This window comes from Cherax quadricarinatus, chromosome 35 (genome assembly GCF_038502225.1).
Source record: "Cherax quadricarinatus isolate ZL_2023a chromosome 35, ASM3850222v1, whole genome shotgun sequence".
Classification (NCBI taxonomy): Eukaryota; Metazoa; Arthropoda; class Malacostraca; order Decapoda; family Parastacidae; genus Cherax; species Cherax quadricarinatus.
This window is the reverse complement of record NC_091326.1, coordinates 33,219,799-33,246,295: the sequence shown is the minus strand read 5'-3', so window position 1 is coordinate 33,246,295 and position 26,497 is coordinate 33,219,799. Positions and strand designations below refer to the sequence as shown.

General features: G+C 45.0%; 1 protein-coding gene across 1 annotated transcript; it reads right to left on the bottom strand.

The window, feature by feature from the left end:
• Nucleotides 1-21,356, bottom strand: LOC128695211 (transposable element Hobo transposase). Its single transcript, XM_053785729.2, has 2 exons — nucleotides 18,937-21,356; nucleotides 1-1,796 (listed from the first exon to the last, which is right to left on the bottom strand). The coding sequence occupies exons 1-2, from the start codon at nucleotides 20,873-20,875 to the stop codon at nucleotides 1,789-1,791; spliced, it is 1,947 nt and encodes a 648-aa protein (XP_053641704.1). The 5' UTR covers nucleotides 20,876-21,356; the 3' UTR covers nucleotides 1-1,788.
• Between the last annotated feature and the right edge of the window lie 5,141 nt (nucleotides 21,357-26,497).

Below are 26,497 nucleotides of genomic sequence, written 5' to 3'. Positions count from 1 at the left end.
TCTCCCTGCAGGAAGCAAAGGTACCAACAGCTGCAACACTTGTCTAACTCTTCCTACAGGAAGTGAAGGTACCGACAGCTGCAACACTTGTCTTACTCTTCCTGCAGGAAGTGAAGGTACCAACAGCTGCAACACTTGTCTTACTCTTCCTGCAGGAAGTGAAGGTACCAACAGCTGCAACACTTGTCTTACTCTTCCTGCAGGAAGTAAAGATACCAACAGCTGCAACAGTTGTCTTACTCTTCCTGCAGGAAGTAAAGATACCAACAGCTGCAACACTTGTTTTACTCTTCCTGCAGGAAGTGAAGGTACCAACAGCTGCAACACTCATGTTACCCTCCCTGCAGGAAGGTACCAACAGCTGCAACACTCATGTTACCCTCCCTGCAGGAAGGTACCAACAGCTGCAACAATTGTCTTACTCTTCATGCAGGAAGTGAAGGTACCAACAGCTGCAACACTTGTCTTACTCTCCCTGCAGGAAGTAAAGATACCAACAGCTGCAACACTTGTCTTACTCTTCCTGCAGAAAGTGAAGGTACCAACAGCTGCAACCCTTGTCTTACTCTTCCTGCAGGAAGTGAAGGTACCAACAGCTGCATCACTTGTCTTACTCTTCCTGCAGGAAGTAAAGGTACCAACAGCTGCAACACTTGTCTTACTCTCCCTGCAGGAAGTAAAGGTACCAACAGCTGCGACACTTGTCTTACTCTTCCTGCAGGAAGTAAAGGTTCCAGCAGCTGCAACACTTGTCTTACTCTCCCTGCAGGAAGTGAAGGTACCAACAGCTGCAACACTTGTCTTACTCTCCCTGGCCTGGTGGTTATCGCTCTCGCTTCACACGGCGAGGGCCTGGGTTCGATTCCCAGCCAGAGTAGAAACATTGGACGTGCTTCTTTCCACCTGTTGTCTATGTTCCCCATCAGTAAAATGGGTACCTGGGTGTTAGTCGACTGGTGTGGGTCGCATCCTGGGACACTGACCTAAGGAGGCCTGGTCACAGACTTGGCCGCGGGGGCGTTGACCCCCGGAACTCTCTCCAGGTAAATCCAGGTAAACCAACAGCTTCAAGAATCGTCTTCACATATACTGAAGACCTCGACCTCTGCTGGAGAGAATGTGTTGATTAGAAAGCAGAGTTGAAAGTAGTGAAAGAAGACGTCACACCCTGGTAGATGTTGCTGGTGCTGCCTCTGCTGTTGGTGCTGCATCTGCTGCTGGTGCTGCATCTGCTGCTGGTGTTGCATCTGCTGCTGGTGCTGCATCTGATGGTGCTGCTACCTCTGCTGCTGCTACTTCTTCCTCTGCTGGTCCTGCCGCGTTTGCTGCTGCCGGCACCGGTGCTGTTGCTACTGCTTCTGCTGGTGCTACTGCTACTGCCTCTGCTGGTGCTGCTGCTACTGTCTCTGCTGGTGCTGGTGCTGGTGCTGGTGCTACTGCGTCTGCTGGTGCTACTGCCGGTACTGGTGGTGCTTCTACTGTCTCTGCTGGTGCTGCTGCTACTGCCTCTGCTGGTACTGATGATACTGCCTCTACTCGTGCTGCTGCCGGTACTAGTGCTGCTGCTTCTGCCTCCTCTGGTGCTGCTACTACTGCCTCTGTTGGTGCTGCTGCTACTGCCTCTGCTGGTACTGCTGCCAATACTGATTCTGCTACCGGTACTGGTACTGCCTTTGCTGGTGCTGTTGTTTCTTGCTCTGCTACCACTTCTGATGTACTCTCTGCTGCTCCTGCTGCCTCTGTTTCTGCTGTTCCTGCTCTTACCTCTGCTGCCTTCCACGCCATCCATCACCCATCTGCAATGGTACAATCAATATCTGAAGAAATGTATTATTATCATTCAGATTATTCAATAAATTTATATTTTCAAATTCAAATTCAAATTCAAAGTTTATTCTCTATAAGGATTACAATGCTGAGTTTACAGAAATTTGGTTATTGTTTGGTTTAACATGTAGTAAAATTGAGATTACAGAGTGTACCACTAGAACGCTTAGCATGGCTAGGCATTTCGGGCATACTTAGTTTTATTCTTAAATGTAAAATATTACAAATTATGAGGTAAGTTGGTATTATGGCTAAGCGACTAAATACTATTTTGTGAGTTTAGCAGTGTGAATGCTTTTGTTTTGGCACAGTATATAGTTTCAGTATTGGAGTATCACAGGATTCATTATATTAAGACTGAGATTAATATTTCTGTTTATGGTCAAATGAGTGTGCGAGTGTAAGTGTGAACCACCAGGTGGTATTCGTGAAGTTAGTTGACGGGGTGTATCAGGGAGATAAGATGTTTTCTAATGGTAGTTTTGAAGGTGATGAATGTGTCTGCAGTTCTAGAGTTCTCAGGTAGAGTATTCCAGATTTTAGGGCCTTTGACATACATTGAATTTTTGTAAAGGTTTAGTCGGACACGGGGAATGTCGTAGAGATGTTTGTTTCTGGTGTTATGCCTGTGGGTTCTGTCACAACTATCAAGAAAGCGTTTAAGGTCAAGGTTGATATTAGAGTTTAAGGCCCTGTAGATATAGATTGCACAGTAGTAAGTGTGGATGTACTGAACTGGGAGTAAGTTTAGATCTTTGAAGAGTGGGGGGATGTGCTGCCAGGGATGGGATTTAGTGATTATTCTTACTGCAGCTTTTTGTTGGGTTATTATTGGCTTTAGGTGTGTTGCTGCAGTTGATCCCCAAGCACAAATAGCATAGGTGAGGTATGGATAAATAAGTGAGTGGTATAGTGTGAGAAGGGCATTTTGCGGCACGTAGTATCGTATCTTGGAGAGGATCCCAACCGTTTTGGATACTTTTTTGGCTATATGCTGGATATGGGTGCTGAAATTCAGGTTATTGTCAAGGTATAAGCCTAAGAATTTTCCCCCATTATTTCTGGTAATTAGAGTGTTGTCAATCTTAATGTTAATTTGTGCATCTCCTGCTCTGCTACCAAACATAATATAGTAAGTTTTGTCAGTGTTAAGCGTAAGTTTGTTGGCTGTCATCCAAGTCGATATTTTAGTCAGCTCCTCATTCACAATGGTGTTAAGGGTGGCAAGATTAGGGTGAGAGATGACATAAGTCGTGTCATCAGCAAAGAGAATGGGTTTTAGGTGTTGGGATACGTTTGGTAGGTCATTGATGTATATGAGGAAGAGCAGGGGACCAAGGACACTTCCCTGCGGAACTCCAGTATCAAGTGGCCGTGTTGCTGATGCTGTGTCTTTAATGGTGACGTACTGATACCTATTAGTAATGTAAGATTTGAAATAAGCAAGCGCATGGCCTCTTATACCGTAGTGGTCAAGTTTGTGGAGTAGGATTTCGTGGTTTACTGTGTCAAAATCTTTTCTTAGGTCAATAAAAATTCCTAGTGGATATTCCTTATTTTCCAGTGCTGTGTAAAGCAGATCTAGCATTTTTATGATTGCATCATTAGTGCTTTTATTTTTCCTGAATCCAAACTGGCAGGGGTTGAGTATGTTTTGAGCCATTATAAATGAATACAGTCTCCTGTGCACAAGTTTCTCAAAGATTTTGGATAGCAATGGTAAGTTAGATATTGGCCTATAGTTGTTTAAGTCTGTAGGGTCACCACCTTTATGTATTGGTGTAACCCTTGCCATCTTGAGTAGTTTCAGGAATGTGCTAGTCTCTATTGACTTGTTAAAAAGTAATGAAATAGCATGCGAAAGGACATGGGCCGCTCGCTTGTACAGTAATGGTGGGACATGAGACAGATTCCCCGAGTTATTTTTAAGTGACTTTATGATCTCAATGACTTCCGTGGGCTCAGTTGGTGCAAGATAGAAGGAATTAGGGAAATTTCCATCTAGGTAGTCCCCGGCATGGGCATTGGTATGTGGGATTTTACTGGCGAGATTAGATCCTATGTTTGAGAAGAAGTCGTTTATCTTGTTAGCTGTGTCAGTGGGATGTAGTGGTGTTTCATTAGGTTTAGTTAGGACAATATTCTTGGTTTTTCTCAGTTTGTGGGTCCCTAGAATCTGAGAGAGTGTTTTCCAGGTCTTTTTTATATCTCCTCTAGTGTCTGTGGATCTACTGGAGTAGTATAGTTGTTTGGCTTTTTTATTACTTTGGTGAGAGCTGATGAATAGTGTTTAAGAATATCTTTGTGTATTAAGCCCTGTCTATATTGCTTTTCATATTGGTGTTTCTTGTCAATGGATTTCAGAATGGTGCTGGTTAGCCATGGGCAACCAAGCCGTTTGTTTGTGATCTGTTTTGTTTTTATAGGACAATGTTTGTTGTATAGTCTAAGTAATTTGTTAAGAAAGATGTCTGTCCAGTCATCAATACCATTGGCCTTGGAGAATTCTGTAGGCCAATCAACAGTCTCTAGGTCAGCTGTGAACTTCCTTACTGAGGCCTCGTCATGGAGTCTAAATGAGACTTTGTTGTATTCAAGTGGTGGTTTACTAATGTTTGTCAGGAGGAAGGTAGTGTAGTGGTCTGTAGTGCTATCTGTGATTATCCCTGATTTAAGGGGGGCTAGTATATTGGTCCATATGTGGTCTATTATGGTTGCACTTGTCTCAGTGAGCCTGGTTGGTTTAGTTATTGTTGGTATGAGAAGTGTGTTGTTCATATTGTTGATGAAATCAGTTACAGGCTGATCATCTAGTAAGCCAAGGTTGATGTTGAAGTCTCCAGCTAAGAGAAGGTGGTGCTTATTCATTTGTCTGTTTGTTATTAGTGACTTTAATTTCTCACTGAAATTTGGGATGTTTGTTTGAGGTATCCGGTAAATGGCACCAATTGTTATAGGCGTCTTAAGGTTTTTTACAGTAAAATTAGCAAAAATGTATTCCCCATATTCATCACTAAAGCAAGTGGTGCTAAGACAAGATAATTGGTTAGAGTAATAGATTGCAATACCACCCCCAACTTGGTTTGTTCTGCAGTTGTGAATTGCTGTGTATCCTGGTAGAGGGTAGATATCTATTGTGTCCTGCTTAAGCCAGGTCTCAGTAAGAATAATGCAGGAGAAGGGTGTCTTTAGTGATTCAAGGAGTGCTAGGAGGTCATCATAGTGTTTGCTTAAGGACCTGATGTTGTAGTTTAGTACTGATAGACTTTTAGCATTGTTTAGGATAGTGGTGGCTTGTGATGCTGTGTAATAAAGGCAGTTACTTTCCAATAGGTTTTGATTGGGTGTCAGATTATGGAGGTTTAGATCAGGGTCAACGTGATCAATCATCTTCTAGGTTTAAAATTATGGTTATTTATATCCTGTATTGTGTGTTGAGTTCTACTACTGATATCTGTAGTGGTTGGAAGTTTGGACAAGTATATAGCTAGAGTATTTTGGTCATGTAGGGTATAGTCACTACTACACATAATGAAGTTGATGTTGTCTGTGTGTTGGGCTAAGTATAATGGAAGATACAATACAGACCAGATAAACCTACTCTAAACCAGGATACATAGATGACCTGGACATTCACATAAGCCAGTGGAAGGCCTCGGTCAGATGACCAAAGGCTCCAGCTGAGGAGCATCAAATAACTAAGACCCCCGTCAGGAAGCACTTGTCCTGTTTCCTGACAAACCTTACCTAACCTAATTCACATCACCTTTCCTAAATAAAACCAAGTCTATCCTGAGAACTCTTAGCTCTGTTTAGTCAGTGATTCCACAGGAGGTCAATTGTAACATTGTTGGGCTACGTTACTATTGTTGCGAAGTAAAAGAATCAAACTCGGTGTCGCTGTTGTCCTCTAAAAAGAGAAGAGGAGAGAGACTCTTCGGGGATAACTTACATCATGTTGGGCGTTAACTAAAAAATAGAATATTTTTCTTAAAGATTATTCCTATTTTATTATTATTATTATTATTATTATTATTATTATTATTATTAGATTTAAAAACCCATCGAATATACGATGATACAGGTACTGAAAGTGTGGGTTATCAGTGGGGTTGTCAGTGGGGTTGTCAATGAGGTTATCAGTGGGGTTATTAATGAGGCTATCAGTGAGGTTATTAGTAAGGTTATAAGTGGGTTCATAAATGGGTTATTGGTGGGGTTTTCCTGCATGCTTATAGAATCTGCAATCGCGAATATTTAATCTTGCAGTGCAATACCATCATTAATAATTTCTTGCAACATAAGTCTTCTATTCATTTCGTCTTTACAGGTCGATGCGAAGGGCAGAGTGTTCTCCAAAACTCAAAAAATTAGCAACACGACACAACACCGACATATTCTTCCCACTAATAACGCGACCAACCAAATTTTCCCGACCAGCCGCTATAACGACGTCAAGACTGGCGAGTCACCTCCAAGTACCTGCAGCCATGACTCTACTGGAGGTGGCTTTTATGGTACTCTCTGCGGTGGGTGTGACAGTATACACTGGAGGGATTGGTATGGTGATACCGGCCAGTACACACTGGAGGGACTGGTATGGTGATAACGACCAGTACACACTGGAGGGACTGGTATGGTGATACCGACCAGTACACACTGGAGGGACTGGTATGGTGATACCGACCAGTACACACTGGAGGGACTGGTATGGTGATACCGACCAGTACACACTGGAGGGACTGGTATGGTGATACCGACCAGTACACACTGGAGGGACTGGTATGGTGATACCGACCAGTACACACTGGAGGGACTGGTATGGTGATACCGACCAGTACACACTGGAGGGACTGGTATGGTGATACCGACCAGTACACACTGGAGGGACTGGTATGGTGATACCGACCAGTACACACTGGAGGGACTGGTATGGTGATACCGACCAGTACACACTGGAGGGACTGGTATGGTGATACCGACCAGTACACACTGGAGGGTGTAATAAATGGTTTAAAACCGACAAAGTTGAAGATTGAGAGACTTATGCAACATATGGGAATCTTTATTGAAGAAACGTTTCGCCACACAGTGGCTTCATCAGTCCAATACAAAGCGGAAAGGTGTAAGGAGAGGAGGAGTTTGAGGTAATCAGTCCCTCAGCCTGGAGTCGTTGTGTTCAGTCCATCAATCTTGTAGAAAGTATAGCATAAGGCCGAAGACGTGGCTTATATACTGTAGTCAGATGAGGTGAAGCAGGAGGGGGCGGGGTCACAGTGGTACCATCCACTAGTGTAAGTAGGTTTTCGTCCAAGGTTGGACGAAGACCTACAGGAATTATGAAACTCCTTGGTCAATGAAGATAAAAGCTTCATCAGTTCCTTTGCTAATAAAGGTAAACATACCCTAGTGGTCGGTGACTTACAGGTAAAATATACAGTCAGTGCCACCTGAAACAGGGATAGGAAGGTGAGACAGAGGGTGTCTTTCCCTGGAGCTGATGTTGGTGACAGTCAAAAGGTTGGGTAATACGTCAGGTAATGAGAACATCCCATTGTCTGCCTCAGACAAGCATCATTAGTTAGGTATATCCCATCTATAGCTCTCATTGGGTTCAGGAGAGGAATCCCAGTCACATGTAGTATTTTACCTAAATAAGCTGGCAATGAATGGATGTCTAGGGTAATTGGTATTAGTTGCTGGCTCGACAAGTACTGTAAAAGAACTTGTAATCCCACTGATTGACAATTAGGAAAATTTCTATGGGAAACATGATATGTATAGAAGGGATGGGATATGTCTTTCTGGGGCAGAGGTGGTAGCATTAACTAAGCCAACTCTGTTGAGGGGGTCGATGCAAAATCTACCAGGATACTTCAGGGATATGTTCAACAAAAAATATTCTTCATCATAAAGTTAGTAATGAATGCAATGGAACTGGTCAACAGAGTGACTCCCTTAATATTTTCTACACTAATTGTAGGAGCATAAGAAATAAGATAGATGAGCTAAGATTAACTGCATGTGTAGGAAGCACTGATATTATTGCTATAACAGAGACCTGGTTCAACCTAAAAGATAGAGAAATGTTTTCTGTTTGCCACATAACTGTAAATTATTCCATGCCGATAGGGTCAGCAGGAAGGGTGGTGGAGTGACGATGTATATCTTTAGGTAGTGCACTCCACTCACATACTGAGTGTTCGTGGTTCGATCTCCTGCATGGGTGGAAACGTTGGGCATGTTTCCTTACACCTGCTTTCCCTGCTTACCTAGCAATAAACAGGTATCTGGGTGCTTATTGACTGTTGTGGCTCGCATCCTGGGGGAAGTAGTATGTCTTACATAGGTCTAAGCTTTGAAATAAGCTGAGGTAGGATAACAGCCCTTAGCATCTAAAACTAATCTGTGGAAAGAAAACAAAGACGAATCGATAATCACTGAGCCTATTTGCTACAGTTTCTCGAAGGCATGGAGAGCTAATTTTGGGGGTGATTTATAGACTCCCAAGCGAAAGAACACAGTAAATATTAAGGAACGAAATTACTAAGGCATCTAGGTACAAAAATGTTGTTTTAAGTAGAGGGAGAGTTTAACTTGAACTGAACTGACTGGAGTAATTTGACTTTCTAGATTGTTCCAGGATTGTTTTAAACAACAGTTTGTGACTGAACAAACTAGACGAAATTACCTGCTTAACTTTGCTCTTGCTAACATAGAATCTTTAATTAATAATGCTGAGTTTTAGTTGATTTTGTAGGTCAGAGGGATTATCTTGGTTGAGTCTACTGGTGTGACCTGACAAGCGATTATTTTGGTTGAGTCTACTGGTGTGACCTGACAAGCGATTATCTTGGTTGAATCTACTGGTGTGACCTGACAAGCGATTATCTTGGTTGAATCTACTGGTGTGACCTGACAAGCGATTATCTTGATTGAGTCTACTGGTGTGACCTGACAAGCGATTATCTTGGTTGAGTCTACTGGTGTGACCTGACAAGTGATTATCTTGGTTGAGTCTACTGGTGTGACCTGACAAGTGATTATCTTGGTTGAGTCTACTGGTGTGACCTGACAAGCGATTATCTTGGTTGAGTCTACTGGTGTGACCTGACAAGCGATTATCTTGGTTGAGTCTACTGGTGTGACCTGACAAGCGATTATCTTGGTTGAATCTACTGGTGTGACCTGACAAGTGATTATCTTGGTTGAGTCTACTGGTGTGACCTGACAAGCGATTATCTTGGTTGAGTCTACTGGTGTGACCTGACAAGCGATTATCTTGGTTGAGTCTACTGGTGTGACCTGACAAGCGATTATCTTGGTTGAGTCTACTGGTGTGACCTGACAAGCGATTATCTTGATTGAGTCTACTGGTGTGACCTGACAAGCGATTATCTTGGTTGAATCTACTGGTGTGACCTGACAAGCGATTATCTTGATTGAGTCTACTGGTGTGACCTGACAAGCGATTATCTTGGTTGAGTCTACTGGTGTGACCTGACAAGTGATTATCTTGGTTGAGTCTACTGGTGTGACCTGACAAGTGATTATCTTGGTTGAGTCTACTGGTGTGACCTGACAAGCGATTATCTTGGTTGAGTCTACTGGTGTGACCTGACAAGCGATTATCTTGGTTGAGTCTACTGGTGTGACCTGACAAGCGATTATCTTGGTTGAATCTACTGGTGTGACCTGACAAGTGATTATCTTGGTTGAGTCTACTGGTGTGACCTGACAAGCGATTATCTTGGTTGAGTCTACTGGTGTGACCTGACAAGCGATTATCTTGGTTGAGTCTACTGGTGTGACCTGACAAGCGATTATCTTGGTTGAGTCTACTGGTGTGACCTGACAAGCGATTATCTTGGTTGAGTCTACTGGTGTGACCTGACAAGCGATTATCTTAGTTGAGTCTACTGGTGTGACCTGACAAGTGATTATCTTGGTTGAGTCTACTGGTGTAACCTGACAAGCGATTATCTTGGTTGAGTCTACTGGTGTGACCTGACAAGCGATTATCTTGGTTGAGTCTACTGGTGTGACCTGACAAGCGATTATCTTGGTTGAGTCTACTGGTGTGACCTGACAAGTGATTATCTTGGTTGAGTCTACTGGTGTGACCTGACAAGCGATTATCTTGGTTGAGTCTACTGGTGTGACCTGACAAGTGATTATCCTGTTGGTCAGCTTGGTGGGGATGGTTGCCAACACAATATTTTTCAAAGCAAAGTAAGAGCTGTCCAGGCAATGTATGTTCCAAATAGCAAGATTAGATAAAAAAATGTCCCTCAATTAATAAACAACAGATTAAAGAGAGAGATTTTACAAGCATATCAGAAGAGGAAAGGGATACTTAATGAGCCAATATATTCAATCAAAAGGATTAAAAAGGATTAAGATAGACAAAAGAGATTATGAAGTTAAAGTTGTAAGGGAATCAAAGTCCAACCATAAGGTTTCTTTCATATTTACAGGAGTAAGATTAGGGGCAAGAAAGGCCAACTTTAAAGTAATTCGGGTCAGTTGACTGTCAGTGACAAATAAATACAATCCTTAACACTTAGTTCCCCTCAAATTTTACACAGTACAGTAATAGAAACATTTCATAAATAAATAATTATATTGGTCCAAACAAAAATAAACTATAGAAGTTCAGAGTTACTAGTGATATGTTTCTCAGACAAATAGACAGAGTAAAACCAAACAAATCTCTGGGTCCAGATGAACTGTTCACAAGGGTTGTCAAGGAATGTAAGGAGGTGGCCCGGTGGCCCGGTGGCTACAGCTCCCGCTTCACACACGGAGGGCCCGGGTTCGATTCCCGGCGGGTGGAAATTCCGACACGTTTCCTTACACCTATTGTCCTGTTCACCTAGCAGCAAATAGGTACCTGGGTGTTAGTCGACTGGTGTGGGTCGCATCCTGGGGGACAAGATTAAGGACCCCAATGGAAATAAGTTAGACAGTCCTCGATGACGCACTGACTTTCTTGGGTTATCCTGGGTGGCTAACCCTCCGGGGTTAAAAATCCGAACGAAATCTCTCTTAACTTAGCTAACTTATTGGCTAGTGTTTTCAACAGATCACTGCAAACAGGCGGAATGCCAGATAAATGGAAAATGGTAAATGTGACAGCTATCTACAAAACAGGAGACAGGACCTTAGCTTAGAATTATAGACCAGTTAATCTCCATTGTGGGAAAACCGATGGAATCAATAAATGCTGAACCTAATCGAAGCCACCTCGGAAAACATTAACTAATCAATGAATCTCAGCACAGTTTTTCGAATACGCTATTTTTTTTTTCACCGAGGTATTCGAGATGGTAGAGTATGATAATGAATATGATATTGTGTATATGGACTTCAGTGAGGCCTTTGATAGAATTTCACACTAGAGAATGCTGAAGAAACTAGAGGCACACGGTACTAGAGGGAGAAATATTTCCTGGACAGAGGCATGATTGGTCAACAGGCAGCAGAATTTGCATAAATGGGGTGAAATCAGAGTGGAGATGCATCACGAGTGGTGTTCCACTGGAATCAGTATTGAACACATGGTTGTTCACAGTATACATAAATGACATTGATGAAGGAATAAAGAGCGACATAAACAAGTTTGCCTATGACACCAAAATAGGCCATCAGATAAATTCTGATGAGGACACTAGAGCACAACAGGAAAGTCTGGTTGATACAATAATCACACACGTAGTAGATGCATTTTAATATAAAGAAATACAAAGAACTAAGCTTGGGAAAAGAGAATAAATAATACTGATCAAAATCACTCTATTTACGAAAAAGGAGTTCTGGTTAGCAGTAATCTAAAACCAATACAGCTAATAGCATTCTTGGCTTCATATCAGGAAGTATAAATAACAGGAGTCCTCAGAGAATGATGACGAAGTTGATCCCATGTATCAAATCTTTCTTACGAGGATAGACTGAGGGAACTTAATCCGCACACTCTGAGAAGGCACAGAATTAGAGGAGATATGACTGAATTGTACATATAGAAGACAAGAATGTATAAAGGGGATATTGATGCCAGAACCTTGCATAGCTTAGACAGGTACATGAGTGGGTGTAAGTTGAACATGCCTAGCATGGGCCAGTAGGCCTGCTGTAGGTGCTTCCTCTGTTTGTCCAGCAGTAAGTAGGTACTAGGTTGCTTGCCCAATGTTATGAGTTGCATCATGGGGAAGAGATGAAAGGAACCCCAAAGAAATAAGTTACATTGTTTAGCTTTCCTGAATAATTAAACGACAGGGGTTAATAATCTAAATAAAATCTCTCTTAGAAACATATGTTGTCCATCGGATGGCAAGGAAATCATAATATTTTGTTTCTATAGATACATAATTTCCTGTACATTGGCCTGTACATTGCAGAGTCACTTGTTTGCACAGAACTGCTTAATGCCTCAAATGACGTAGTGGAAGTTTTAGCAGTAAAGGTCGAGAACCAAAACCTAGTCATTGTGGTAGTCTACAAGCCTCCGGATGCAACATCCCAGCAATTCCAGGAACAGCTGTTAAAAATTGACCACTGTCTGGAAAATCTTCCAGCTCCTGCACCCAACATCTTGCTCCTGGGGGATTTCAACTTAAGGCACCTAAAATGGAGGAATATAGCAAATAATATTGTTGCAGTAATAACACCAGGAGGCAGCTCTGATGAAAACTCACACTCACACGAGCTTTTAAATCTCTGCACAAAATTCAATTTAAACCAGCAAATAATAGAGCCTACTAGACTGGAGAATACACTAGACCTCATATTCACTAACAATGATGATCTGATAAGAAATGTCACCATATCAAAAACAATATACTCAGATCACAACATAATTGAGGTTCAGACATGTATGCGAGGAGCCCCAGACCGACAAAATGAGACTAGTCACGAGGGAGCATTCACCAAATTCAACTTCAATAACAAAAACATAAAGTGGGACCAAGTAAACCAAGTCCTAACCGATATAAGCTGGGAAGATATACTAAGCAACACAGACCCAAACTTATGCCTAGAACAGATTAACTCGGTGGCACTCGATGTATGCACAAGGCTTATTCCTCTAAGAAAAAGGAGTAGATGTAAAATAGAAAGAGACAGGTGCTCCCTTTACAGGCGACGGAAAAGAATAACAGAGCGGCTAAAAGAGGTCAATATATCTGAAATGCGCAGGGAGACACTGGTCAGAGAAATAGCAAGCATCGAACTTAAGCTAAAAGAATCCTTTAGGAGTCAGGAATCGCGGGAAGAACTAAAAGCTATAAATGAAATCGAAAGAAACCCAAAGTATTTCTTCTCCTATGCCAAATCAAAATCGAGAACAACGCCCAGTATTGGGCCCCTACTTAAACAAGATGGGTCCTACACAGATGACAGCAAGGAAATGAGTGAGCTACTCAAGTCCCAATATGACTCAGTTTTTAGCAAGCCGCTAACCAGACTGAGAGTCGAAGATCAAAATGAATTTTTTATGAGAGAGCCACAAAATTTGATTAACACAAGCCTATCCGATGTTATCCTGACGCCAAATGACTTCGAACAGGCGATAAATGACATGCCCATGCACTCTGCCCCAGGGCCAGACTCATGGAACTCTGTGTTCATCAAGAACTGCAATAAGCCCCTATCACGAGCCTTTTCCATCCTATGGAGAGGGAGCATGGACACGGGGGTCGTCCCTCAGTTACTAAAAACAACAGACATAGCCCCACTCCACAAAGGGGGCAGTAAAGCAACAGCAAAGAACTACAGACCAATAGCACTAACATCCCATATCATAAAAATCTTTGAAAGGGTCCTAAGAAGCAAGATCACCACCCATCTAGAAACCCATCAGTTACACAACCCAGGGCAACATGGGTTTAGAACAGGTCGCTCCTGTCTGTCTCAGCTACTGGATCACTACGACAAGGTCCTAAATGCACTAGAAGACAAAAAGAATGCAGATGTAATATATACAGACTTTGCAAAAGCCTTCGACAAGTGTGACCATGGCGTAATAGCGCACAAAATGCGCGCTAAAGGAATAACAGGAAAAGTCGGTCGATGGATCTATAATTTCCTCACTAACAGAACACAGAGAGTAGTCGTCAACAGAGTAAAGTCCGAGGCAGCTACGGTGAAAAGCTCTGTTCCACAAGGCACAGTACTAGCTCCCATCTTGTTCCTCATCCTCATATCCGACATAGACAAGGATGTCAGCCACAGCACCGTGTCTTCCTTTGCAGATGACACCCGAATCTGCATGACAGTGTGTTCCATCGCAGACACTGCAAGGCTCCAGGCGGACATCAACCAAATCTTTCAGTGGGCTGCAGAAAACAATATGAAGTTCAACGATGAGAAATTTCAATTACTCAGATATGGTAAACATGAGGAAAATAAATCTTCATCAGAGTACAAAACAAATTCTGGCCACGAAATAGAGCGAAACACCAACGTCAAAGACCTGGCAGTGATTATGTCGGAGGATCTCACCTTCAAGGACCATAACATTGTATCAATCGCATCTGCTAGAAAAATGACAGGATGGATAATGAGAACCTTCAAAACTAGGGAGGCCAAGCCCATGATGACACTCTTCAGGTCACTTGTTCTATCTAGGCTGGAATATTGCTGCACTCTAACAGCACCTTTCAAGGCAGGTGAAATTGCCGACCTAGAAAATGTACAGAGAACTTTCACGGCGCGCATAACGGAGATAAAACACCTCAATTACTGGGAGCGCTTGAGGTTTCTAAACCTGTATTCCCTGGAACGCAGGAGGGAGAGATACATGATTATATACACCTGGAAAATCCTAGAGGGACTAGTACCGAACTTGCACACGAAAATCACTCACTACGAAAGCAAAAGACTTGGCAGACGATGCACCATCCCCCCAATGAAAAGCAGGGGTGTCACTAGCACGTTAAGAGACCATACAATAAGTGTCAGGGGCCCGAGACTGTTCAACTGCCTCCCAGCACACATAAGGGGGATTACCAACAGACCCCTGGCAGTCTTCAAGCTGGCACTGGACAAGCACCTAAAGTCAGTTCCTGATCAGCCGGGCTGTGGCTCGTACGTTGGTTTGCGTGCAGCCAGCAGCAACAGCCTGGTTGATCAGGCGCTGATCCACCAGGAGGCCTGGTCACAGACCGGGCCGCGGGGGCGTTGACCCCCGAAACTCTCTCCAGGTAAACTCCAGGTAAACACAGAGAGTAGTCGTCAACAGAGTAAAGTCCGAGGCAGCTACGGTGAAAAGCTCTGTTCCACAAGGCACAGTACTCGCTCCCATCTTGTTCCTCATCCTCATATCCGACATAGACAAGGATGTCAGCCACACCACCGTGTCTTCCTTTGCAGATGGCACCCGAATCTGCATGACAGTGTCTTCCATTGCAGACACTGCAAGGCTCCAGGCGGACATCACCCAAATCTTTCAGTGGGCTGCAGAAAACAATATGAAGTTCAACGATGAGAAATTTCAGTTACTCAGATATGGTAAACACGAGGAAATTAAATCTTCATCAGAGTACAAAACAAATTCTGGCCACAAAATAGAGCGAAACACCAACGTCAAAGACCTGGGAGTGATCATGTCGGAGGATCTCACCTTCAAGGACCATAACATTGTATCAATCGCATCTGCTAGAAAAATGACAGGATGGATAATGAGAACCTTCAAAACTAGGGAGGCCAAGCCCATGATGACACTCTTCAGGTCACTTGTTCTATCTAGGCTGGAATATTGCTGCACACTAACAGCACCTTTCAAGGCAGGTGAAATTGCTGACCTAGAAAATGTACAGAGAACCTTCACGGCGCGCATAACGGAGATAAAACACCTCAATTACTGGGAGCACTTGAGGTTCCTAAACCTGTATTCCCTGGAATGCAGGAGGGAGAGATACATGATTATATACACCTGGAAAATCCTAGAGGGACTAGTACCGAACTTGCACTCGAAAATCACTCACTACGAAAGCAAAAGACTTGGCCGACGATGCAACATCCCCCCAATGAAAAGCAGGGGTGTCACTAGCACGTTAAGAGACCATACAATAAGTGTCAGGGGCCCGAGACTGTTCAACTGCCTCCCAGCACACATAAGGGGGATTACCAACAGACCCCTGGCAGTCTTCAAGCTGGCACTGGACAAGCACCTAAAGTCAGTTCCTGACCAGCCGGGCTGTGGCTCGTACGTTGGTTTGCGTGCAGCCAGCAGTAACAGCCTGGTTGATCAGGCTCTGATCCACCAGGAGGCCTGGTCACAGACCGGGCCGCGGGGGCGTTTACCCCCGGAACTCTCTTCAGGTAAACTCCAGGTAAACATGTACAAGTTATACAGTCCAAGCTAACATCAGTGACATACTACTATATGTGACCCACACCAGTCGACTGACATCCAGGTACCCATTTTATACTGATGGGTGAACAGGGACAGCAGGTGTCTTATGGAAACACGTCCCTAATATTTTCTAGCCGTGCCGGAGATTCGAACTCTGGACCTCAGTGTGTGAGCTGAGTGCACTAGCGATTGAGCGGCGGAAAAGCATTTGATTCTCTATCGTGCCAGGGTTCGATTCCCAAATAGGCCAAGTAGAAGTAGACAAGAATGTCTTTTGGAAAAAAATGAGTGCCTAGTGGAACATAATGTTGACAAGTTTCTCTGACGCAGTGACTGTTGTTATAAGCTCGTACACAAACTTTGAAATTTGCACCAAAAATAACTGCATCAGATACTAAGCTTGTTAAACTTAACGTTCAGCAATAAAATTCGGATTAAACTTACCCAACTTATCTTAAATCAATATAAATTTAGTCATTTTGACATCAAGACAAGAAACTGTGTATTAGTTGCGTAAGGTTCAAAATTATTTTCAAGATTATTGTAACAATGAATACCGGTTTGCCACCATTAATATATATATATATATATATATATATATATATATATATATATATATATATATATATATATATATATATATATATATATATATATATGTCGTGCCGAATAAGTAAAACTTGTCAATTAGCAGGAACTCGTTTAAAATTAAGTTCTTTCTAAAATGATCTCTTATACGTTTAAAGATATATTTTTTTCGTTTATGTTAATGTAAAAATTAATAATTTTGTTCCAAAAGATCCTTAGAAAACTTTCCTAACCTTATTATAATAAGCGTAATTTAATTTATCCTAATCCAACTGAATATATTTTAGATAAGTTTACAATAATTAATACTAAACAAAAACAATGAAATATATATTTTTTTTCGTTAATTTAAGAATGATCTTTGCGAAATTATTGCATGCACAAATTTTCGCTTGCCTTATTCAGCAAGAAGAGTGTTCACCTATATGTAGCTCTTAGGGACCTAGTTCAGGCTCCTGGCCCCCGCCTCTTGTTCTTCACTGGTCGTTACTAGGTTAACTCTCCCCTGGCTTCAAAACACTTATCATACCTCTTCTAAAGCTATGTATGGATCTTTCCTCTACCACTTCCTGACAAGTCTCAGGCCGAAGACTACTTCCTAACATCCTTGTGACTCATCTGAGTTTTCAACTTCGAGTTGTGTCCCCTTGTTTCTGAATCCCATCTCTGAAACATTCTGTCCTTGTCCACCTTGTCAATTCTCTGAGTGTACTCATCTAGTTGTGGTTGCAGGGGTCGATTCATAGCTCCTGGTCCTGCCTCTTCGCTGGTCACTACTAGGTCACTTCCTAGGCTATTCCACTTCCTGACAACTCTTTAACTGAAGAAATACTCCCTAACATCCCTGTGATTCATCTGAGTCATGAACTTCCAACTGTGTCCCCTTGTTGCTTTGTCCCATCTCTGGAACATCCTGTCTCTGTCCACCTTGTCGATTCCTCTTAGTATTTTATATGTCGTTATCATCCCCCCTATCTCTCTTTTCTTCCAGTGTCGTCAGGTCGATTTCCCTTAACCTCTTCTCGAAGAATATACCCCTTAGCTCGAGACTAGTCTTGTTGCAAACCTTTGCACTTTCTCTAGTTTCCTTACGTGTTTGGCTAGGTGTGGGTTCCATACTCCAATATAGCCCTAATGTACACGGTGTACACGGTCCTGAACAATTTCTTATAGAGATGTCGGAATGCTGTTCTTAGGTTTGCTAGGCGCCCGTATGCTGCAGTGTGTGTGTGTGTGTGTGTGTGTGTGTATACTCACCTAATTGTGGTTGCAGGGGTCGAGACTCAGCTCCTGGCCCCACCTCTTCACAGACCGCTACTAGGTCCTCTCTCCCCCTGCTCCATGAGCTTTATCATACCTCGTCTTAAAACTATGTATAGTTCCTGCCTCCACTACATCGCTTGCCAGACTACTCCATTTCCTAATTGCTCTATGACTGAAGAAATACTTCCTAACATCCCTTTGACTCATCTGTGTCTTCAGCTTCCAGTTGTGACCCCTTGTTTGTGTCCCATCTCTGGAACATCCTGTCTCTGTCCACCTTGTCTATTCCATGCAGTATTTTGTATGTCGTTATCATATCTCCCCTGACCCTCCTGTCCTCCAGTGTTGTCAGACCAATTTCCCTTAACCTTTCTTCATAGGACATTTCCCTTAGCTCTGGAACTAGCCTTGTTGACGTGTTTGACCAGGTGTGGGTTCCAAACTGGTGCTGCGCACTCCAGTATGGGCCTGACGTACACAGTGTATAAAGTCTTGAACGATTCCTTACTGAGGTACCGGAACGCTATTCTGAGGTTTGCCAAGTGCCCATATGCCGCAGCAGTTATCTGGTTAATGTGTACTTCTGTCGATGTACTTGGTATTATACTCACTCCTAGGTCTTTCTCCTTGAATGAGATTTGCAGCCTTTGGCCACCTAGCCTATACTCTGTCTGCGGTCTTCTTTGCCCTCCTCCGATCTTCATGACTTTGCATTTGGCGGGGTTAAATTCTAGGAGCCAGTTTCTGGACCACACATCCAGCCAGTCCAGGTCTCTTTGTAGACCTGTGAACCACTGCTGTGTGTGTTTGTGTGTGTGTGTGTGTGTGTGTGTGTGTGTGTGTGTGTGTGTGTGTGTGTGTGGATCATAATTCACAATTATTACATATAATTATAGCCTACTTACCGGAACTACTTTTGTTGTTGACTTCAATGTTTGCTGACAAGCGAGAAAGTCTTGAATGTAAGAACACTAGGTCATCAATACTGTGCTCATTGCCCCAGGATGACCCCAGGTCTTTAATTTTTCTCACAATCTTGCTGAAGTGGGCAGTGGGTGTAGTGGAAGCGGGTATGGCCAGAACCTTCCTGGCCACCGCTGCTAGGAGAGGCAGCATTGTAGAGTTATGCTGCCACCACAGTAACAAGTTGTCAGAGTCAGTATAGTCCTTCATAATAGTGTAGAGCAGGATCTCTCGCTCTGCAACACTCTCCTCGTCTTGGTGTTGCTCCTCGTCCTCCAGGTATGACAGGGGACTGCTCTCCTGTTTAGCTTTCTTCCTACGTGGTTCACTGATCTCAATATAAGCCTGAGCTAAACGTTTAACTTCCTTACGCACTAACTCTCTGTCTTCTTGGGATATTGTTCGTAGGCTGTTCATACGCGGGTTAAAAAATACGGCAACTTTGTGAAGTAGGTGAAGATCTTCATTCTGGTCAAGGGTTCGCATCATTGCCTCTTTCAGTATGACCAAGGCACCAGTATCACCATCACTGCAGGCACAAGTATCACGGAGATGAACCAACCAAGGCACCACCTTGTGCAGTGTAGCCACCTCACAACATTCCATGTCTTCAACAGCAGTCTTGAATGGGCTCAATAGAGTAATAAGATGGCGCATTTGTCCCTCACTCTCCGTGCTGAGAGACTCTCTCAGTCTCTGCTCTTGTATCACAGTCAACAACTCGCTGCGTGCTCTACATACCCTCTCTACCATCTTCAAAGTATCTCTCCAATCAGTCTCACTGTTGACGAGATCCATTTCCAACAGTTTTGACACCTTCATATTTTCTCTGTTAATAAGCCGGATAATTTCTCTGAATTTTTCTAAATTTATTGAAATTTCTTTTGCGGTTTGATTATCTTGTTTAAGTAACTGGTTGACTGATTGGTTTATCATATATGAAAAACTCTTGATCATAGTCGCCTCTTTCCACTTAGCATTTAATGGACTCTCACCACTTGTTATGAGCGTCATTCTCTCTGGCGTTGTTTCAAAACCAAATTTTCCTAGGAAACGTAACACCTCGTCTTTCATTTTCGTCGGGGCATCACCACTGAAATCACACACTCCGAGAAAGTCTGTTCCCACACTACAGTCTTTAACATAGTGCACTGTGAGTGCGATGAGGTGCGAGTGCCTGTCAGCAGTAAGTGTGTGCAGGGTGACGGCTGAGCCGTGGAGGAGACGTGGGCACAAAGCTGCCCTTAGCTTGAGCCTCTCCTCTCCTGCCCGAGCACAAACCCGCTTGGCTACGGTTGCTGTTGAAGGCAGCACTGAGTCTACTTCAAATTTACCATGCATAGCTCCACAATCCACCATGAACTGTGCTAGCTTTCTGAAACCATTACCAGTGAGACACTGGTATGATAACATATCATTGGCGACATACTCGGCACATATATCAGTAGTACGTGTGAATATATCCCATTCCTCATTATTACGCGACTCTTCCAGTACTTCTTCCTTAACGTGCACTTCAGGGATCATCATAGCGTGAGCTGGGAGCACACCAGCAGCTGAACAAGTTCTTAGGTGACTGATGAGTGACGAGGTACCAGAGATGTGTGGGTCATGTCTGAGTACATCCATACAGTACATACAACCAGCGTAACCTACCAGGTTACCCTGCTCATCTAGGACCATCCTGAAGTGCTCCCACACCTTGGATCTTCCACGTCTGTCTGTAGTCAGCCTGTACACTCCGCTACGTAGCTTCTCCCGCACATACCTCCGCAATTCTGTAAGATTGCTTTCCAATTTGGTGTCGAGGATTGTGGCTGGTGACAACTTCTCACTAACACTATTGTTACCATTGTACTGCACGGGTAGTACTGTTTCCATGGTAAATGTGGCGAGCGTCCCTAGCTCGGTGGTAGGGCGTTCGACTCACAACCGAAAGGAGCAGGGTTTGGTCCCCTGGCGGGGTGGACCGGTCAAGTAGGCTGACACCTGCTCACCTAGCAGTGAAAATAGATGGCTAGGTGTTAGTAGGAAGGCATCTTAGGAGAGAGGACATACGGACGCCAGCTACAGTCATTCACACTACTTGGTTTTCTAGCGATATTAACCCTCCTGGGTTAATAATATAATAAAAGTGTTGTTGAAAACAGTAAAGCCAGCACTCCCGCTCACCCCAGCTGGTACTGAGGCTTCACCAGAGGTAGTGGCGGCAGGACCGCAGCCAAATCAATGGCTGTGGTCACCCGCTTGCAACCGCTCTGGAGGTATTCATTGGACACCGCGTCCCTCTGGTTAGCATGAGGGATTGTGATTGGCCAGCGGGGAGTACCCGCACACCGGGGACTGACTTCCCAAAAAGGTTGGGCGGCGCCTTGGCGGAGGTGGGGAGTTGGGGGAGATAGAGGAGGGGATGAACCGCCCTGGTGTGGCTAGCTAGAGCAGCGGTTACCACCTGCCAATAATACTCCCCTACACTGCATCATTCACTAATAACTGCACTAGTGAAGGTTTACTTCGATCATACAACATAAACTTTATTTTCCGAAGTTTTACCGTACTGAACGAAACTCAACGAAACTGACAGTCAAAAACCAACAGTTTCAGAGATGAGGAGAACACCGCTTCATCTCCTCTAACCAACAACTTGACACATACTCTTGCGGGTCATGACAAAATAAAAACAACGCATGGAAACAAATAAATAATTGGCCAGTCTCAATTAAGGACACCAGTAGCAGCAGCACTAACACCACCAGCAACACCACCACCACCAGCAACACCACCAGCAACACCACCAGCAACACCACCACCACCAGCAACACCACCAGCAACACCACCAGCAACACCACCAGCAACACCACCACCACCAGCAACACCACCACCACCAGCAACACCACCACCACCAGCAACACCACCACCACCAGCAACACCACCACCATCAGCAACACCACCAGCAACACCACCACCACCAGCAACATCACCACCACCAGCAACACCACCACCACCAGCAACACCACCACCACCAGCAACACCACCACCACCAGCAACACCACCACCACCAGCAACACCACCACCACCAGTAACACCACCACCACCAGCAACACCACCACCACCAGCAACACCACCACCACCAGCAACACCACCACCATCAGCAACACCACCACCACCAGCAACACCACCACCACCAGCAACACCACCACCACCAGCAACACCACCACCACCAGCAACACCACCACCACCAGCAACACCACCACCACCAGCAACACCACCACCATCAGCAACACCACCACCACCAGCAACACCACCACCACCAGCAACACCACCACCACCAGCAACACCACCACCATCAGCAACACCACCACCACCAGCAACACCACCACCACCAGCAACACCACCACCACCAGCAACACCACCACCACCAGCAACACCACCACCACCAGCAACACCACCACCACCACCAGCAACACCACCACCACCAGCAACACCACCACCACCAGCAACACCACCACCACCAGCAACACCACCACCACCAGCAACACCACCACCACCAGCAACACCACCACCACCAGCAACACCACCACCACCAGCAACACCACCACCACCAGCAACACCACCACCACCACCAGCAACACCACCACCACCAGCAACACCACCACCACCAGCAACACCACCACCATCAGCAACACCACCACCACCAGCAACACCACCACCACCAGCAACACCACCACCACCAGCAACACCACCACCACCAGCAACACCACCACCACCAGCACCACCACCACCACCACCACCACCAGCAACATCACCACCATCAGCAACACCACCACCACCAGCAACACCACCACCACCAGCAACACCACCACCACCAGCAACACCACCACCACCAGCAACACCACCACCACCAGCAACACCACCACCACCAGCAACATCACCACCACCAGCAACACCACCACCACCAGCAACACCACCACCACCAGCAACACCACCACCACCAGCAACATCACCACCATCAGCAACACCACCACCACCAGCAACACCACCACCACCAGCAACACCACCACCACCAGCAACACCACCACCACCAGCAACACCACCACCACCAGCAACACCACCACCACCAGCAACACCACCACCATCAGCAACACCACCACCACCAGCAACACCACCACCACCAGCAACACCACCACCACCAGCAACATCACCACCACCAGCAACATCACCACCACCAGCAACACCACCACCATCAGCAACACCACCACCACCAGCAACACCACCACCACCAGCAACACCACCACCACCACCAGCAACACCACCACCACCAGCAACACCACCACCACCAGCAACACCACCACCACCACCAACACCACCACCACCACCACCACCAACACCACCACCACCAGCAACACCACCACCACCAGCAACACCACCACCACCAGCAACACCACCACCACCAGCAACACCACCACCACCAGCAACACCACCACCACCAGCAACACCACCACCACCAGCAACACCACCACCACCAGCAACACCACCACCATCAGCAACACCACCACCACCAGCAACACCACCACCACCACCACCAGCAACACCACCAGCAACACCACCAGCAACACCACCAGCAACACCACCACCACCAGCAACACCACCACCACCAGCAACACCACCACCACCAGCAACACCACCACCACCAGCAACACCACCACCACCAGCAACACCACCACCACCAGCAACACCACCACCATCAGCAACACCACCACCACCAGCAACACCACCACCACCAGCAACACCACCACCACCAGCAACACCACCACCACCAGCAACACCACCACCACCAGCAACACCACCACCACCAGCAACACCACCACCACCAGCAACACCACCAGCAACACCACCACCACCAGCAACACCACCACCACCAGCAACACCACCACCACCAGCAACACCACCACCACCAGCAACACCACCACCACCAGCAACACCACCACCACCAGCAACACCACCACCACCAGCAACACCACCACCACCAGCAACACCATCAGCACCAGCAACACCAGCACTAACAACACCAGCAACACTACCACCACCACCACCAGCAACACCAGTACCACCACCAGCAGCACCAGCACCACCAGCACTAACACCACCAGCAACACCACCACCACCAGCAACACCAGTACCACCACCAGCAGCACCAGCACCAGCAACACCAGCACTAACACCACCAGCAACACCACCACCACCAGCAACACCAGTACCACCACCAGCAGCACCAGCACCAGCAACACCAGCACTAACACCACCAGCAACACCACCACCACCAGCAACACCAGTACCACCACCAGCAGCACCAGCACCACCAGCACTAACACCACCAGCAACACCACCACCACCAGCAACACCAGTACCACCACCAGCAGCACCAGCACCACCAGCACTAACACCACCAGCAACACCACCACCACCAGCAACACCAGTACCACCACCAGCAGCACCAGCACCAGCACCACCAGCACTAACACCACCAGCAACACTACCACCACAAGCAACACCAGTACCACCAGTACCACCACCAGCACCACCAGTTACCATGTTCAACTAGCAGTAACAATCACATTATACATAGTATAATGTATTGTGTTGTAAAGCAATATAATGTACTATGTAATACAAAACAGCATAATTTACTATATAATACAACACAGTATAAGATACCTTATAAACCATTAGGATACCAAAATATTTACTTATTTTCTGATTATATGTTGTAAAAGTTATTATTATTAATTAAAGTACAGGAAAGACTGTGCTATAACTTAAATTGCCAGGCATACCATCTAAAGGGAACAAAAAGATACAAAACATCCAGGCCATGGGAAAACCTGGGTAGCCACAGCCACTCAAGAGGGAGAGGTTTTTTAGTGCCAGGAAGGAAAAAAAAACTGGCAGGAAATGGCAGAAATCGTACACCAAATCCAGTCATTCCTGGAGTGGAACCACAGTCGATGGCCTCCACTCCAAACCAACAGATACAGATACTAATGCCGGAAAAAAAATCCCCCCCCAAGACCAACAATACCACCAGTCCGATAACATTCTTCTTTGCAAATATACAGGGTCTAAAGCCAGCAACAAACAACAAAATACCTTTCATCCATGGACTGCTTGCAGAGGCAAAGGCAATGTTCACGGCTTTCACTGAGACCCACATAAAGGATCACTTGGACAACGAAATATGGATCCCAGGTTACAACCTATACAGATGTGACAGAGTGAACAGGTAAAAGGGGGGGGGGGGTTGGCCTGTACATTGCAGAGTCACTTGTTTGCACAGAACTGCTAAATGCCTCAAATGATGTAGTGGAAGTTTTAGCAGTAAAGGTCGAGAACCAAAACCTAGTCATTGTGGTAGTCTACAAGCCTCCAGATGCAACATCCCAGCAGTTCCAGGAACAGCTGTTAAAAATTGACCACTGTCTGGAAAACCTTCCAGCTCCTGCACCCAACATCTTGCTCCTGGGGGATTTCAACTTAAGGCACCTAAAATGGAGGAATATAGCAAATAATATTGTTGCAGTAATAACACCAGGAGGCAGCTCTGATGAAAACTCACACTCACACAAGCTTTTAAATCTCTGCACAAAATTCAATTTAAACCAGCAAATAATAGAGCCTACTAGACTGGAGAATACACTAGACCTCATCTTCACTAACAATGATGATCTGATAAGAAATGTCACCATATCAAAAACAATATACTCAGATCACAACATAATTGAGGTTCACTCATGTATGCGCGGAGCCCCAGACCGACATAATGAGATTAGTCACGAGGGAGCATTCACCAAATTCAACTTCAATAACAAAAACATAAAGTGGGACCAAGTAAACCAAGACCTAACCGATATAAGCTGGGAAGATATACTAAGCAACACAGACCCCAACTTATGCCTAGAACAGATTAACTCGGTGGCACTCGATGTATGCAGAAGGCTTATTCCTCTAAGAAAAAGGAGGAGTAGATGTAAAACAGAAAGAGACAGGCGCTCCCTTTACAGGCGACAGAAAAGAATAACAGAGCGGCTAAAAGAGGTCAATATATCTGAAATGCGTAGGGAGACACTGGTCAGAGAAATAGCAAGCATCGAACTTAAGCTAAAAGAATCCTTTAGGAGTCAGGAATCGCGGGAAGAACTAAAAGCCATAAATGAAATCGAAAGAAACCCAAAGTATTTCTTCTCCTATGCCAAATCAAAATCGAGAACAACGTCCAGTATTGGGCCCCTACTTAAACAAGATGGGTCCTACACAGATGACAGCAAGGAAATGAGTGAGCTACTCAAGTCCCAATATGACTCAGTTTTTAGCGAGCCGCTAACCAGACTGAGAGTCGAAGATCAAAATGAATTTTTTATGAGAGAGCCACAAAATTTGATTAACACAAGCCTATCCGATGTTATCCTGACGCCAAATGACTTCGAACAGGCGATAAATGACATGCCC

Excerpts from the sequence above, each read along its gene's own strand:
- LOC128695211 (XM_053785729.2), bottom strand. The coding sequence starts at position 20,875 with ATGGAAACAGTACTACCCGTGCAGTACAATGGTAACAATAGTGTTAGT.